Source organism: Pholis gunnellus (genome assembly GCF_910591455.1).
Source record: "Pholis gunnellus genome assembly, chromosome: 14".
In the NCBI taxonomy this organism is placed as follows: Eukaryota; Metazoa; Chordata; class Actinopteri; order Perciformes; family Pholidae; genus Pholis; species Pholis gunnellus.
Window position 1 is genome coordinate 20,090,979 of NC_136541.1, and position 15,491 is coordinate 20,106,469.

Sequence of the window (15,491 nt, forward strand, 5' to 3'; positions counted from 1 at the left end):
AGACTGGATTGATTTTGTTATATTTAATATGGGCTTGACTTTGTGATATTATTGCACCGTCATGAGCCCTGGTATCATTTGAACCCATTCTCTCCAGCCTGCATAGACACACATGACACAGTAGATGTTGATATCAGTTCTCTGTCAAACGGCCTTTTGTAATGTATTTTTAAAAGTGAATGTAAAATAGAAGGCTGTGGTTTTTAGGACGAGTCAGTAGTGATAGCTGTGTGTGCAGACTAGAAGTGTCCTCCATGTGTCTGCCTCCTCAGTCTCTCTTTGTCATGCTAATCATTAGGAAGATATTTCAACACAACCACCCGCTGACTCATCAAATCAACTCCACAGCAAAATACTAAATGTTTGGCCCATGTGACTTTTTTTTTGTGTGTGTTTCAGGGTATCTAATAAAATGACCTTCTGTAAATACACATTTGCATTGTTGTCTTTTATTTACCATCACACTGTTATGATATAAATTATTTACATCATATAAAAGAGACCCTCAGCTGAGAGGGGGGAAAAAACACTAACTGTGTTCGTTATTTCATCTTTAAAAATCCTGATGTCAAAATGTAATTGTAGAAAAAACAGCTGCTCTTTATAACACAGTAAATATCCCCTGGTTGTATTTACTAACACTTAAGGCAGATGCTCGGCCAGGTTTGGGATTGAATGCAAGAAAAACGGACCTCCTAGAACACAGTAGAGAAAATAAACAGAGACATTCACAGCATCGTAAGACCACGGTTTGGTTTGGATCCACATCATATTTAGACCCGCAGAAGGCCTGACACATGTAGCATTCTAACACACAAGTTATTGCAGGAAAAATAAGTTATGTAAACACTCCAGAGCCCCGTTTCCACATGGCTGCAGATGTGCCATGTATAAATAAAAAATATAATGGTCTTTGTTAACAACACATACACTTTGCCTGTTTTCTTGAACATTCGTATAGAAGTACATGACAGCCTACACTAGAGGTCCAGGGTTGGTGCCAGAGGGTGCGGTGCCAGAGGCGGCCGACGGTCGAGAGATGAGCGGGGAGAGAGTCATGTTTGACGGAAGTCGGGCTTTAGGACAGAATGAGAATTGTTTGGAGGTGTTAGTATCAAATCCGAGTGTCCCGGTAATTTATCTTTTCAAATCAGCGTTAATATAAAATCTACATCAAAACGAATGTGATCTTTAATTAAAGAAACAAAACATGATAAATTCAAATGGCACCTGGAATGGGCTGTTGTGTTCAGTTGCGTGTGGGGTAAATTGCCAGCTCTTTAGTGAGGACTTATTTTGTATTAAACAGACATTCACTACAGTATGCGCCGGCAGAACACAATAAGAACGAAGAGGGGGAAAAGAGCAGAAAGGAGCCAATAAGGTCAGAAAGTACAAAACACAGACAACACGAAAGCGGCTATTTTCTTAATTCACAGTTCCCAGAATGCAGCAGAAAAAAAAAATATCTTTGGATTTCAGCATATAGTTTTCATAATCAATAAAGTTCCTCACACACAACAGTCGAGCCTAACGGGACGCGGGGGGCTGTAGTGCGCGTGACGGCTGTCCAGTCCACTTTTCCCATGCCTCGAACTCGTCGTCTTCTCGGCTCCTATTGGATGTCGTTAACTCGCTTTCCCCGCCTCTTACAACACCAGAGGCACAAAGTCCATTTATGTTTACCCTTTCTCTACTATTGAAAAGTTCAGTGTGTCCACTGAGAACAACTGTCCGTTGTCTTTTAATTCGTCTGTACATAATGTCGGAGGGCAGAGGGACACACTTTCTAAAGTCCTGAACCATCAGGCGGAAGCTGTTTCTGGTCCACATTTGACCCGTGATGTGTCCCGGGTGTCTTACGTCTTTGGACCTCGACTCTCGCGCAAGACCCGATAGTGCATGCGTGCTATAGGCTATGCGTCAATAACGCTATTCTGGAAAATACAACTCCAGTAGGCTGAAACGTCAGGCCATCTGACGTCACCGTATGGTAACATTAATTATAATGTTGAAAAATGTCAAGTAGTCCTTATTTTATTAGCGCATCATTTGAGTCCCATCAGTGTTGTATCCCTAGTATAAATGGTATAGGCCTACTATAGTGCCTATCGGCTGCTAACATTTGAGCTAACAAATAATGCATGTTTTAACCAGCAGCAAGCAAATGGTCCACAGTCTTTCTTTTAAATGATGTTGAAGAGTGTCCCTTATGTGACACACTCATAGGCCGTGTAAACGCCTTTAACAGTAGGCCTAAAGGTGAGTGCACACAGGTTTTCGGAAGTTGCGTTTTGTAGGTTGTTATGTTCTATAGAAAATTCCGACTTCTGGCTGTGACGTGAACGCAGTAGAATTTTTTGGCTCGGATTGGACATTGTCATTACTACTACAGCCCCGAGGACACTATAGCATGCACGCACACGCGCACACAGAAGGTCAAAGCAAATGTCCCAATATCGTCTCTGGTTGAGTTTTTAAATATGAATGCTGGTACTGGAGTGATTTTATTGCATGGTTTCAGAACCCCCCTCCGGTCCCCGGGCCCCCTCTACTCGCTGTCCGACTTGCCATCCTTGGACCCGGCGTGGTTGTACAGTCCCTGCGCCATGAGATGCAGCGCCAGAGAGTTTTTATTTCCGGTGGCTTTCTTGATTTTGGCCCGTTTGTTCTGAAACCAGATTTTGATCTGAGACTCGTTAAGGCCAAGGTCCAGGGCGAGGCTCTGCCGCCGCTGCTCGGTCAGGTACCGGTTGTTTTGGAACTCCGTTTTTAACCGGTGGAGCTGCTCCGCGGTGAAGGCCGTCCGGGGCCGCTTGTCCTCTTTACTCGGGGTCGGGGCCTTCTTTGGCTTACGGGATCTGGGCCCTTGGGTGAGGGCGGGGGTGAAGACAAAACACGTTAGGATTCTGAAAACAGGATCTGATCACATTTTGCTTCATATCAGACTTTACTACATAATAATAACGTAAGTTATTATTACCTTAGTTATTACGGTAGTTATAATGTAACCTGTAAAGTATGCATTAATGTGACATGATAGGAAAGGATTAAGTTAAATAATATTCATATATATATATATATATATATATATATATAATTTAATAAGATTTTATTTATTTATTTAAATCTAAGAGTCATAATGGCTAAAGAATCACTGGGCGTTTGGGGGGAAATCCACTTTTGGTCAGGAGGGTTTTCAAGGCAAGGCAAGTTTATTTGTATAGCAACAATAAGGTAATTCAAAGTGTTGCACATAAAACCATTAAAAGCATCAAAACATAAGGCAAAAGAAAAGGAGATTTCAAAACAATTAAGAACATCCATTGAAGTAGTAGTAAAATGCAGAAATGCAGGAAATTGATTAATATCCTTGAATCTGGTTCAATTAAAGGCAGCAGCAAACAATCTTGATTTAAAGGAGCTGAGGGTCTCAGCAGACCTGCAGCTTTCTGGGACTTTGTTCCAGATATGTGGAGCAGAGAAACTGAACGCTGCTTCTCCATGTTTAGTTCTGACTCTGGGAACAGAAAGTAGACCAGTCCCAGACCACCTCTGCTGCTTTCACAAGTCCTCGAGGTCAAGGAATAATTTGAGTATGATTTAACTCAATAAAAAAGTTATGGAATGTAAAATAATTGAAATTATAGTTGTATATAAGATGATTAACCAATATCATGGGCTATGAGGGTTCGATCTGACTTTTCTTGATCAAAATAAAAATTGTCTTCTTGATATATTCTATGATACTTTATCATTTTGTTGTACCGGTAAGTCAAATATTTGAAAGAGGAGGTTACGTCAATCTAAAGTCAGAACTTTTCATTCCACCCTCAACAGCACTGAAATGGAGTTCAGAGTAACAACCCATCAGGCTGCTGGCTGCACGTCCTCCGGCTCTGCTGCAGACTTCAGCGAGAACGGGAGGAGGAGGAGGGTGCAGATGGGGGTGGGGTTAGGATATGATGGAGGATGGGGAGTTAGGCGCCTCTTTCCCTCCCTGTTACCATAGGAACTCCATTAAAAAAAAAAGTAGAGTTTCCTAAAAAAGAGCGTTGTTTCTATTATAATATTCAGACGGTTCTATCGTGACGAGTTCAAAGAGCAAATGAATGAGAACGAACGGAATCAAAGATATTTCAGCTTTGGTACGGAAGTGTAAAAATATAGCATTGTGTCATCCAACAGTTAAAAGTTATGTATTATCCCATTAAAGTAAAGGGCTTCGTTTGGTTTGACAACAATCATGACACTTCTATACAATCTTATAAAATAGAATCTTATAATGTAATATAAAAGGGTTTACTAATTCCTACAAAGTTGTGCTTCGGTTAGCAGCAGCCTCCCTGACCTCTTTGAAGGCCCTTTGTGGTAATTTCCATAAGCTCGGCCTAGACCTCGATGGAAACTTTTTTTGTTTTTGTTTTTTCATACAACATGTAGGACCGTTTCCGCTTCGTGTTGAGTTTGTTCAGACGCTCCTTCGACACATCGCAACAGCTTCCCCACCGCTGGGCTGCTAGTTTGTTTGAGAAACATTATTTTAACAGTTGAAGGCCTTTTTCGAAAGCACGACAAAGGAAAAGTCCCAAGTGCGCCTGCTTTCATTTCAAACAACTGGATCGAGCAAACGTTTCACTTTGTCTTATAAAACGGAACCCTGTTCATTTAAAAGCTGTGATAAAAACAGCACAGCGGTGCGACAGCACAACAACAAGCTTTCACGTCTGAAATAGCAACTGTTTCAAAACCCCAAACATTTCAGATGTGGTTCATAACGTAGACATGTTGTCAAAAAGCGTTTTTTTATTTCGTTGGCGGACGAAAAGACATTGAAGTTCTGTTTAATATTTCGCATCGAATGCTGCTGTTTTTTGGGACACACGGCCCTCACTTTTTAGACCCCCCATTGTCAAAAAGATATGCTAATATACATCAACAAAGAAGACTGAGGAACAATGGCGTTAAACTTGGTTTTACTTCACTTCTCCATATTTTTCACTTTATGTTCGACTCGTATTTCATTTTGATTTAATTTGCACAACAATCTTCCACAACAGCGTGTCGTCTCGTTCACTTTATCGTCATTTAAAGCCAAAAATCCAATTCCACCCAAAATAACTCGAATTACTTTCTAATTTGCGTTAAAGTAGTTTGTTTTAATGCCACACATGACCGTGTCTTTTCTAGGAATGTTATATCATTTTTTTAAATATTGAAATTGTGAAATAATTAAGATAATATAGTAATGATGGTGCAATAACTGCGTTGTCAATTGTTACAAGTGATATGTCCATTAAGTAGGATTGGGGGTTGCAGGGCTCAGAGAATAAAATGTCACTATCTTTTCTAAAGAATTAACCTCTACAGCTTTTAAATTGAAAAAATGATGCAATCGGAGCTTTTCTCTCTCTGAAAGAAGAACTAGCTGCTTTCTGTAATTCACCTATTTTTAACGGACTTTAAATTAAGTAGGCTTCCTTAATTTACCTTCAATAATGAATTCATTGATGAATTTCATTATTTTGTTTATTTATTTGTTCGTCTTTCAACTAACAAAAAGTGGCCGAACAATATATTTCCCCACCAACCTGCTGACGGACGGTCTGAGTAGCGGGTACAATAAACCCAGGCTGGCCACAGCATCGGCTTGGACGCAGGGGCCGAGCCGGCCTCGGGGCTGCTGCAGCGGTCCCCACCACCGCCCCCACGACCCTTCACGGCCACATCAACGGCTATCAGGTCAGGCCTCCTGGTCTCAGTGTCCGGATGCTGGTCGTCGGATGCTCCCGTGTCGTCCTCCTCCTCCTCGCCTCCTGCTCCACCCTGCTGCGGGTTGCCAGTTTTGGAAGACTTTCTCCCTGTCTGCTCCTCTCTTCGTATGATCACTCCCAGACAGTCTCCATCCCGCACCAGAGTCCCGTCCTTGCTCTTTCGGCCAAAGTCCGGTCTTAAAATGTTGTCGATGTAAAAGTTGGTGATCCGGTGGGACTGCTGGTTGCCAGGTGGGAGGAGAGGTAGGATTGCCCGGTTGGACTCCTCGCCGGAGTCCTCTGGGCGCTCTGGGTCTCGGCGAGCATTTTCTTCCATAATGATGACGCCTGCTCACCCTCAGCACCTCTTTCTCTGCGTCCTGCTACAAAGTAGTAATTCCAATTTCGTGTTGTCCCGTTCACTTTCGTATCAGTTAATTGGCCTACTATATTTCTGACTCCAAAAAACTAACACGTCGATGAGCTAGACTAATTCCTTTTGGGGCAGAATAGCGGATATTTCTTTTGCTGTGAAAACGCGCCTTTTATGATTTTGACAAAGAAAAATCATGCTTCAGTTTCTGGTAAAAGCCTACTCCTCATGGCTGGACCTGGTGCTAAAAAAATGTAACTACAAAAATGTAAAAAGATTGAAAAAAAAGAGTCTAGCCTCCTGAATTTTTCCGGGTCCTTTGCACACAATTTTTGATGCTTCCAGCAGAACTAACTGCCCTGATGAAGACGCCGCTGAAATACTTTCACTATGGATTTTGGTTCTCATTTATGATTGGCTGCGAGACACTGTGATGACGTTGTACTACGGGTCTCTTAGACACGTGCCTCGGACCAATAGAGCGGAAGAGTTGGTGTCACGTGAGTTTCCCGGAATTCCCGTGGGATGCAGATTAATCCAATCCACCCGGTGAGTTTATGATGCATTCAGGTTACAGCGGAAATTTCTTATTACTCGAACATTTAAAGGCACAGATTGAATTTTTAATATGGTTAAGGTTGTTAGTGGAGAATAATGTTCAGCCCAGCTCTCAGACAGTAAGTGATGGCCCCGCTTACAGTCATCACATGACCATTAAGAGACATTTACACAAGACCAAACTGAAATACAGTTGCACTTCCTTGAATGCAGCTCAACATATATTTCCAAATTGTTGTGAGAGCTGGTGGTGTGGGACCAACATGATTTATATCTCAGTTTACCCAAAACAAAGTCAATGCACTTCATTTTTCGACACAACATGGCACGTTGTTAAAGGACAGAGAGACTGATGTTTGGGTATATTTCCTGGTCAGTGGCCCAAAGAGTTGTGAGCAGGGCTGTTTGTGCTGTTAAGTGTCAAAGTACGCCTGGTTTGAATTTTAACAGTATCAATAATTATTTAACTTGACTGAATTGAAAAAGTAATTCAAATGAATACCGGCTGTGGAGTGCTAAACCAGGCTGAGGTAAAGTGTATTTATTGGTGGCCTTTTCACCTACTTGAAATGTATAATTTACATTTAGTTTCAATACTGGGATGACCTGCAAGCTCTGCTTCACCATCTTTCCCACAGAGCCTAAATGCAGCACCCATCAGTCATATTACCAGAGTATAAAATATAGTGGATCATAACACAGTGACTGCAGCATCTCAGTCTCCTAATGCTTTAGTCATTTTGGAATAATATAAATATTCATCGGCCAGTTTCCTGATTTATGCAACATTTGTCTGCTAGCTTATTGTAAATATTTACATCACATCATGGATAGTGCCTTTGAACCATCACTGCTTTTAATGCCTGCATGTGTGTTGTGTCCTAGTGACGTCAGAGGTCTTGATGGGTGAACTGCAGGCTCAGTGGCCCAGCCTCCGGTCCGGATGAGGCATTCTGCATGTTGTTGGGGATCACGTGGTGTTGCTTGTAGCCATACGGGGGGCGATCTCCCTCTTGTTTGCATACTAGAACTGTGAGGTCCTCATTATATTAATCATTATGTTTTCATCTTTTTTTTTTTTTAAATATGAGAGACAAAAAGGCTTTGCTTCAACCAGGATTGATTTAGTTTGTTAGGTCAAGTTTCTTAACACAAATAACTCAGCACCATTTATGGCTATACATGGGATATATTTATAGGTAATATGTAGTTATTAATATATAGTTAGTTTATAATGTAGTTGTTACAGTAAGCTAGTTTGTGCCTGCTAAGCGACCGCTCTTTACATTGCATTTGGGAATGTTTCAGTTCACTCTACATATGATATGATAATGAGGCAAATGTGAACACATAGTAGCCTATTGGAACGGAGAAGGCGCGTAACAAACCAGCAAAGTGGATGCATACCAGGTCATTTTGTCGCGAACAGAGACGGCTTCGCTGCTTCCAGCGCGAACTGAAGCGAAGATCCGCTCCGATTCTCTGATCTGGATGAGTCTTCTGTGAATGAAAGTGACGCAATACGTGTGTGTGTGTGTGTGTGTGTGTGTGTGTGTGTGTGTGTGTGTGTGTGTGTGTGTGTGATACTCCGCCATGTGTCAGCACACTGCCTTGGTTGAGTGGAACATTCCGGTGGTCGTTTTTTTTGCGCAACTAAAGCCAGAGGAAAATGCGTTTGTTATTGCACCTGAACACAGCTCAGAACAAACTGAATACTGCTGGAGTGGTGACAGTCACATTTAACCTATAGTGACACCCCCTCATCACACACAAGAGAGAGAGAGAGAATAATGTATTATTGTATTGTTGTATTGTTATTGCGTAGTTTTGCATTTGATGCGTTGGCAACATTGTAGTTTTGAAGCTTTCAATAAAATAAAATAAAATAAAATAAAATAAAGTAAAGTAAAGTAAAGTAAAGTAAAATAAAATACAATTTGAATTGAATTGAATTGAATTGAATTGAATTGAATTGAATTGAACATTGTGGGCTTCCATCTGTAGGGCTAGCAAAAATACAAAGCTCTTCCGTTGACGTGCTTGTAAATGCACGGCTGTTTATTTGAAGGAGTAGCCTCTGACATACTAACAAATGACCATGCCGCTTAAAATGTGTCTTTTTGTGAGAAATATTAAGCAACGAAGTGAAATTATGAGATGTTGGACTGGCTCCATCCATGACTTAATAAATACTGTTTGCTCACAAAGACCGACCTCTGAGTGTATTGCTGAGATCACTGATTTTGGCCTAATATGTCCATATATATGGTCATTTATATGCACATTGGCCGTTCATTTAAAAGCTGCAATAAACGCAAGAAGTTCATTGCTATTTAATGTGGCCTATAAAACAGGCCCGATCGTTCTGTTCTGCTGTTCTTCATGTTGATGATGATGAGTTAGGCCTACCCTCTTCACGGACACTGTGGGCCTTTAACAGCGGTGTTCGGCTTTGATGCATTTGTGTTTGCTTTAAAAAAAAAAAAGATGCTTCTCTGAATGGTGAGGACCCAGCTCTTCGCAGTAAAAATATTTAGAACGGAACTTGTCACTGAGTTGAAGCCCCTGAAGCACACAGAGGAAAGGCCTGTATCTCCACAACTTCTTCGTCAACGACTGTCGCTGCTGAAGAAGCCCCGAACACTTTGAATACAAGTAACACGACTAAAGCCCCGCGTTCAGGAAAGAATGATCAGCAGTAAAGAGGGCTCAGCCCATCAGAACTGCAGCATGTAGGTCACCCTCCTCTCGATATGCTGTTAAACCATATCACCAAGCTCAAAGTGGACTCGAACAGAGATCGTTCTCCCGAAAACGTATCCCACACGATTTAACTACAAAATTCTCAAATGAAATAGTGAAAAGTGACAAAGCATTTCCAATGGTTGTTATGAAGCCATGAGGACGAGCCATGAACGATCCGCAACTGGTCCAAAGCACAAAGATAGCAGAACTGGAGATGCGCGGCTTTTAAACTCAATGCAGAATATGAGGTGGGTTGCAAAAACCACATCTTACCAGACGGCCTGATTAAATAAACTACATCCTATGCGAGTAACGGCTTGGTTTCACCAGCAGCCTGCTGTATTTCCCTCCTTAAAATCAACATGTGCCTGTGTTTTCTGACAGACACGGAGCTTTCATGTTGAGCGCTTCTCTGCGTGTCTCAAGTGAACGGTGAGCAATCGAGTTGAACTTTTCTGCCCCTGTCTCTATTAAGCTATTATTTATAGTGGAGAGTTTAGACAAAACATATACAGCTACTGACAGCTATACACCTTCCACACACACTTATTCTACCCCAGATCAAAAGCTGCTGATTATGGTGACTTTATGCAAACGTCCTTTTTTATTATTAGAGGTATGAACATTTACATGTACAATGTATTTATATTAATTTATAATTTTTATAATTTAGTTAACTTATTGCAACTCAAAAGCTGATGAGCAGGATCCATTTAACACGTGAGTCAAATGTGTCCAATTTGAAAATGAGAGGACAACAAAAAAAGACAGCAATCACAAAATCCTCAAAAAAAGAAATCAAATAAAACAAAACAGGAAGGTGGGAGTGTGTTCCTGAAGTAGTCACCAGAGTATCAATGCTCAGACACACACAGGTGTCTTTTGACTAAATAAACAAACTAAGTCCCGAGTTATGAATATAATGAGAGACACGGTATGTATATAACTGACATCACCACCATGATGGTGAGAGACAGACTACAGTGTGCACAATATGTTGATCTGATTCATTTTGACGTATCAAAAATATATAAATAAATAAATGTATAGATCATACAGAAATTAATATTCATTGAAACGTATCAAAGACAAAGGTCCCCTGAATATATATATACATACATAAACTATACCGGGTCTCCTCCTGTTTTATATATCAGACTATATATAATATGCACGCATTCATTATTATAATTATTAGTATGCATATAATGTGTTGTTAATATTTATGTATTGCTATTTAATGTGTGTGATCGTATCATCTAATATTGATTGGTTATAGTTTCCACACGTCACTAAGCCTGAAGCTGCCTCACCTAGAACAGTCCGGTTGGCACAGCGGCACAAAACCATCACGGCACAAATAAACACAGCAATCACTTATTGAAAGGTTTGAATGCTGCTGTGATCTGAGGTGTGTTTACCACGAGACGTTCACAATCCTTACAACACAGTCTCCCTTTCAGGCCCAACATGATGTGTTTGATATAAACGTAAAAAGTATGATCTAAAGCAACGTGTGATCTAAACAGTCTATTCACTAATGTAATGACAATAACAAGTCAGATACACAAACTTTGACAAATGTGATTCCATTTCATGAAAGTTAATAAGCTATAGGTAAAAAAAGTGTCTCTTGATCCCATAGAGAGGTAATGGTGAGGCAAAGGAGCAGCAGCATTCACATGCTTCCACTGCGACAGGATCCTTTCAGAGAGCAGCAGGAACATTTCCTCCTCATCACCTCCATATACCAGAGGACATTGAAGTGTATGGGAAGCAGCATGGAGGAAAAGATGAGCGGAAGGATTGTACAGGTTTTATACTATGTGAAATAAAACCCAGCGGAGAGCAGACATGGACGGACACCTGACGACCAACAACAACATCTCTGATATCAATTCCATATCTCGACCTCTTGAGAGACAGGCTTTGTGACACACTGAATGCTGCTGTCTCCTACATTGTGTCGAAGCCCAGATGTGAGATGAGCTGGGAGACAAAGCAGAGGTCAGCCGAGACCATCAGCTTCCTGTCCGCTTTACAAAACCTCCCTGAGGGGGAGGAGGGACCAGGGGAGCTCTGAGGTTAGGGGACACTTCCTATTCCACTCTGTCTGCTCCGTTTACGCTGGGACGGGGGAATTAGTGCGGGGACACACACTTTGATGAAAACGCTGGTTGAACTATGACCACAAGGCCAACCAAGACCAACACAGAAAGCTTTTGTGTGTAGTTTATGATTTGTATGTTTCTTTCATTCTCTTATATCTTTCAGAGACCGAACTGCAATAACAGCCGTCTCAGATAGATTTTCGGTTTTATTCCTTTCAGACTTATTTTTCTCAAACAGGAAAAAATGGCCAAATGTCACTGAAGCAGATCACTAGAAGACACATTTTCAAACAAATACTGAATAAAATGTGAGTGTGGGCTGAGCCAGACGTCGTGTTATCTGGTGATTCTGGCCTCATACATGTTGAGGAGCAGACCTAACACATGGCTGAGACATTTGGATATTAACATTAGTATGACTAAGGACATAGTTTGTTCACATCTGGATACTCATGTTGAAATCAAACTAAAAAACATTCATGCTGTGTTTAAAAGGGTCTATTTCCTCAGGAAACCGAGGTTCTTCCAGGTTAATAGGAAGTCCTGTTTGATGCAGTTGTACAATATGATGGAGGAGCAGCACGATTTGCTGAACCAGACTGAACATGTGGGTCCAAAAGCTGGCTCTATAATCCGTTTCAGGAGAAGAGGTACAGGTGGAACAATAGTTCTAGCTATTGGTTAGAATAGCCATCAGACCAGAAGTGTTTCCACTCACACACTCCGTCCTCATTCCGTCTTTCAGGCCTGATGTTGATGTAAAGTTGTGTCTTTATTGTGTTTCAACTGTATTTTAATGATACGCATTCATATCGTTTTATTTGTGAATGACAAAAACTATTGGAGAAGTTTTTTTCAGAAGGTTTTGTCTACGTTTGCACTTCAGTTAACAGCTGATTTAAAACCAGTCAGGGTTTTGAGATCTATCTCATAACTTTGATATTGTCTGTCAAAACCTGACATTTATTTATCTACTTCATTTGTCTGTCTTTTGCAGCTGAAAAACAATACTGAATTAAAATGAAAAATTTACAAAACTGAAATATAGATAAATATGAACCTCCACCACATTGGTATAATGAATTTAGGTACATTCACCCTCATCTATAACAGCATGGTCTTACTGTAACAGTCTACTCAGTCCTACCTGGACTCGGTCCTTGTCCTCGTCCTCGGCTCCTCCAGCTCCACTCAGCTGTGTCTTTCTCTCCTGGCCTCTGACAGCATGTTCAAAAGGCCGTGAGCAGCCTTGTTGCTATCAGTTACTGCTCTAATCCTCCTGATCGTCGTGCCGTGGATAAACCCGGGCTGAAAGCAGCCTGTAGGCCAGACTGACGGGCCTCCCGGGCTCCAGCGGAGCTTGGCATCCCGGACCGTAGCTCGGTCCCGCATGAGTTCACAGCAGTGCTGGCTGACAAAGGAAGGTTTTGCTCCGTCGCTTTTTTAATTTTAAAGGGCCTCCCTAACCTTCTCCTCTTTAGAAGAAAAGGATGCAGCACACATGCCTCTATAGCAGGAGCCTAACAGGGATGTGTTTGAAGTGGAGGAAACGCTTGTTGGAAAGGCCGAAGCTGAGCTGCCGTTTGGTCCTACTGCGTCCTGAAGGAACAGGACCAGGTTCTTAAGGACCAGCAGAACCCTTTGTGTGCTCTGGTTTCTCCACATATGCACTGCCTTGGATCCAGAGTCATTTCATATCATCTAAAAAAAGATCCACTGTTATGAATGCAGACGTGAGGAGTGTTACCTGATATTATCAGAGGCTGTGGTCTTATTTCTCTTCATGTTTTACATTAAAATGATTCATTCATTAGTCACACTCCCAAAAGATCAAACATGGTGAGGTGGTATGTAGTGTTGCTATTTGTATTTGACTTTACTCTTGTTGTATCTTATATTCCTCATGTTCGTTCATGTGTTTATAACATACCTTGAAAAATGTTTTCCGGTTGAAAAATTCTGAATCTAAATATGCAAATATCTTTTTGTTGTGGCATCTCAGTTGACATCTCAACTCTATAGCAGATCTGTAGCTCACCAAAACATTCCCATCATGCTTCAGAGCCTGGTTATTATGAGAGTTTTGTCATGGTCTGAGCCGTACTGGTCAGATGTTTCTTACATACAGCTCTCTGTTTAGTTCTGCTTACTGTAGACTAGAGTGTCAGTGTTTTCCAGCTGAAGTCATTCACAGTGAGACTTTTAGATTCCCGTTTCAGTAAGTCAGAGTTTACTGGAGAAAGTGAGCTCTGTACAAAGGAATAGACATTTGTTTGTATGTACACAGTGAATTTATTTGTGTATCTGAATCAGTAATGTGTTACATGTACTGTAAACTGAACCCCCCCCCTCATCTTTCATGTCAAGTCATAAACAGTGAACAGAAGATGTGCGACAAAATGACATCCATGCAACAACAAAAAAGCCAGTATTAAACCTGCGACAGCATATTAAGGCCATTTTAGGTTAACAAAAAAAGAAAAGAAGATGAATAAGAAAGCTGGGGAAGAGGGTTAATTAATATATATTATAAAATGAAGCTGCAGTGGTTGAGTTGAAAACAAGTTGTACTTCTCACATTACGTAACACCATTTCATATATTTATGGCACAGTGGAGTCAACATCATCACAGTCAAGGAACACAAAGTGAAACACATCGTTGTGTGCATTGAATGAAGTGGAAGCTGATGCCTAAAGACCTGAGGTGTTAGAGTGTATTTCTACATGCACACAGAGCTCATTCAAGTCCTCTGATAGTCCTCAAGATAGACAGAATATTCATTTGTATGTGTGTTTGTACTTATTATGGCACTGGCCTAGGGTTTACGCAATAACCATGTACACATGCAGCTGTGTGTTGTACTGTGTTTATTGTTGTGTGTGCACTTATTTTATTGTTATTATTAGCAGTCATCATTTTTCCATCTGCTGTTATATACTGCTGCTATTACTACTCTCAAAATATGATTATGTTGCTAATTCTTTACATATGGAATCTGTTGCTCTTCTGCCCAACCCAGGAGAGGGATCCCTCCTCTATTGCTCTACCTGACGTTTCTTCCTTTTTCCCTGTTGAACGTTATTTTGGGGGATATTTATCTTATCCAATGCGAATAAACATATAGTAAATAAATTAAATAATTTAAATCCCATCTGAGGGGATTTGTTGCCTATGAATTGTGTTTATTGTATTATGATCCACAGAGTCGTTATGTGAAATGTCCCAAAACCGCATTTGCCTTCATCATGTGAAAAACTCTAACGACACACATCTGAAAATTAAAAGGGTATTTCTTACATGTGATATGGATTTCCGATGCGGTTTGTTCCAACAAGCACATTAAAGTGTTTTAAAGTAATATCTGTTGATGGAGGCAGGATCAAAGGTTTAGTGCAAATCAAATTGCCCTTTTCAAATGACTGAAATCATTTCAACACAAACTCTAACAAAGACATTTGATTCATATTTCGTAGCTATTTCAAAATGAGGATGAAGGCTGTAGTGTACGACATTCATAAAAGAGAATCACCGCGGCAGGAACATGACCTTGGCCTGATGTATCACAACCATCTCCTTTTACTTTCCATTATCTTCTCTCTTTCTGTCATCTTCACACCAACCATCAGCCAAAAGCTATTATCATTCCAGCTGAATATCATACTTTAAGTGCCCTAATTAAAACGGTGTTGCTTTGTGTCTTTAATCTGGTGGTGCTGATTGAATGTGGGTGGTAGTAAGTACCACTGTCTGTAAAACCCTTGGGAGGTTTTCTATTAGACAATCTCAGGCTTCTCTCTCTCCAACTCTGGCTCTTGGAGGTCATTGTTTTTTTTTTCTATCAACAACTAGGTATTAAAATGTCCTGCTGCTCCACAATGGCCCGATGACAACATTTTGTCTACGGAGAATACACTGTGTATGGAGGACGTCTGTACTGGTAGAAGAATCT

At 40.8% G+C, this 15,491-nt stretch overlaps 1 protein-coding gene across 1 annotated transcript; it reads right to left on the minus strand.

Moving 5' to 3' along the window:
* Positions 1-2,551: 2,551 nt before the first annotated feature.
* On the minus strand, positions 2,552-6,090 carry LOC306705804 (homeobox protein engrailed-2b-like; the record flags this gene model as incomplete). The annotated part of the gene is made up of 2 exons (XM_079172660.1): positions 2,552-2,868; positions 5,592-6,090. 2 exons carry the CDS (start codon positions 6,088-6,090, stop codon positions 2,552-2,554), a joined length of 816 nt encoding a protein of 271 aa, XP_079028786.1.
* Positions 6,091-15,491: the final 9,401 nt, after the last annotated feature.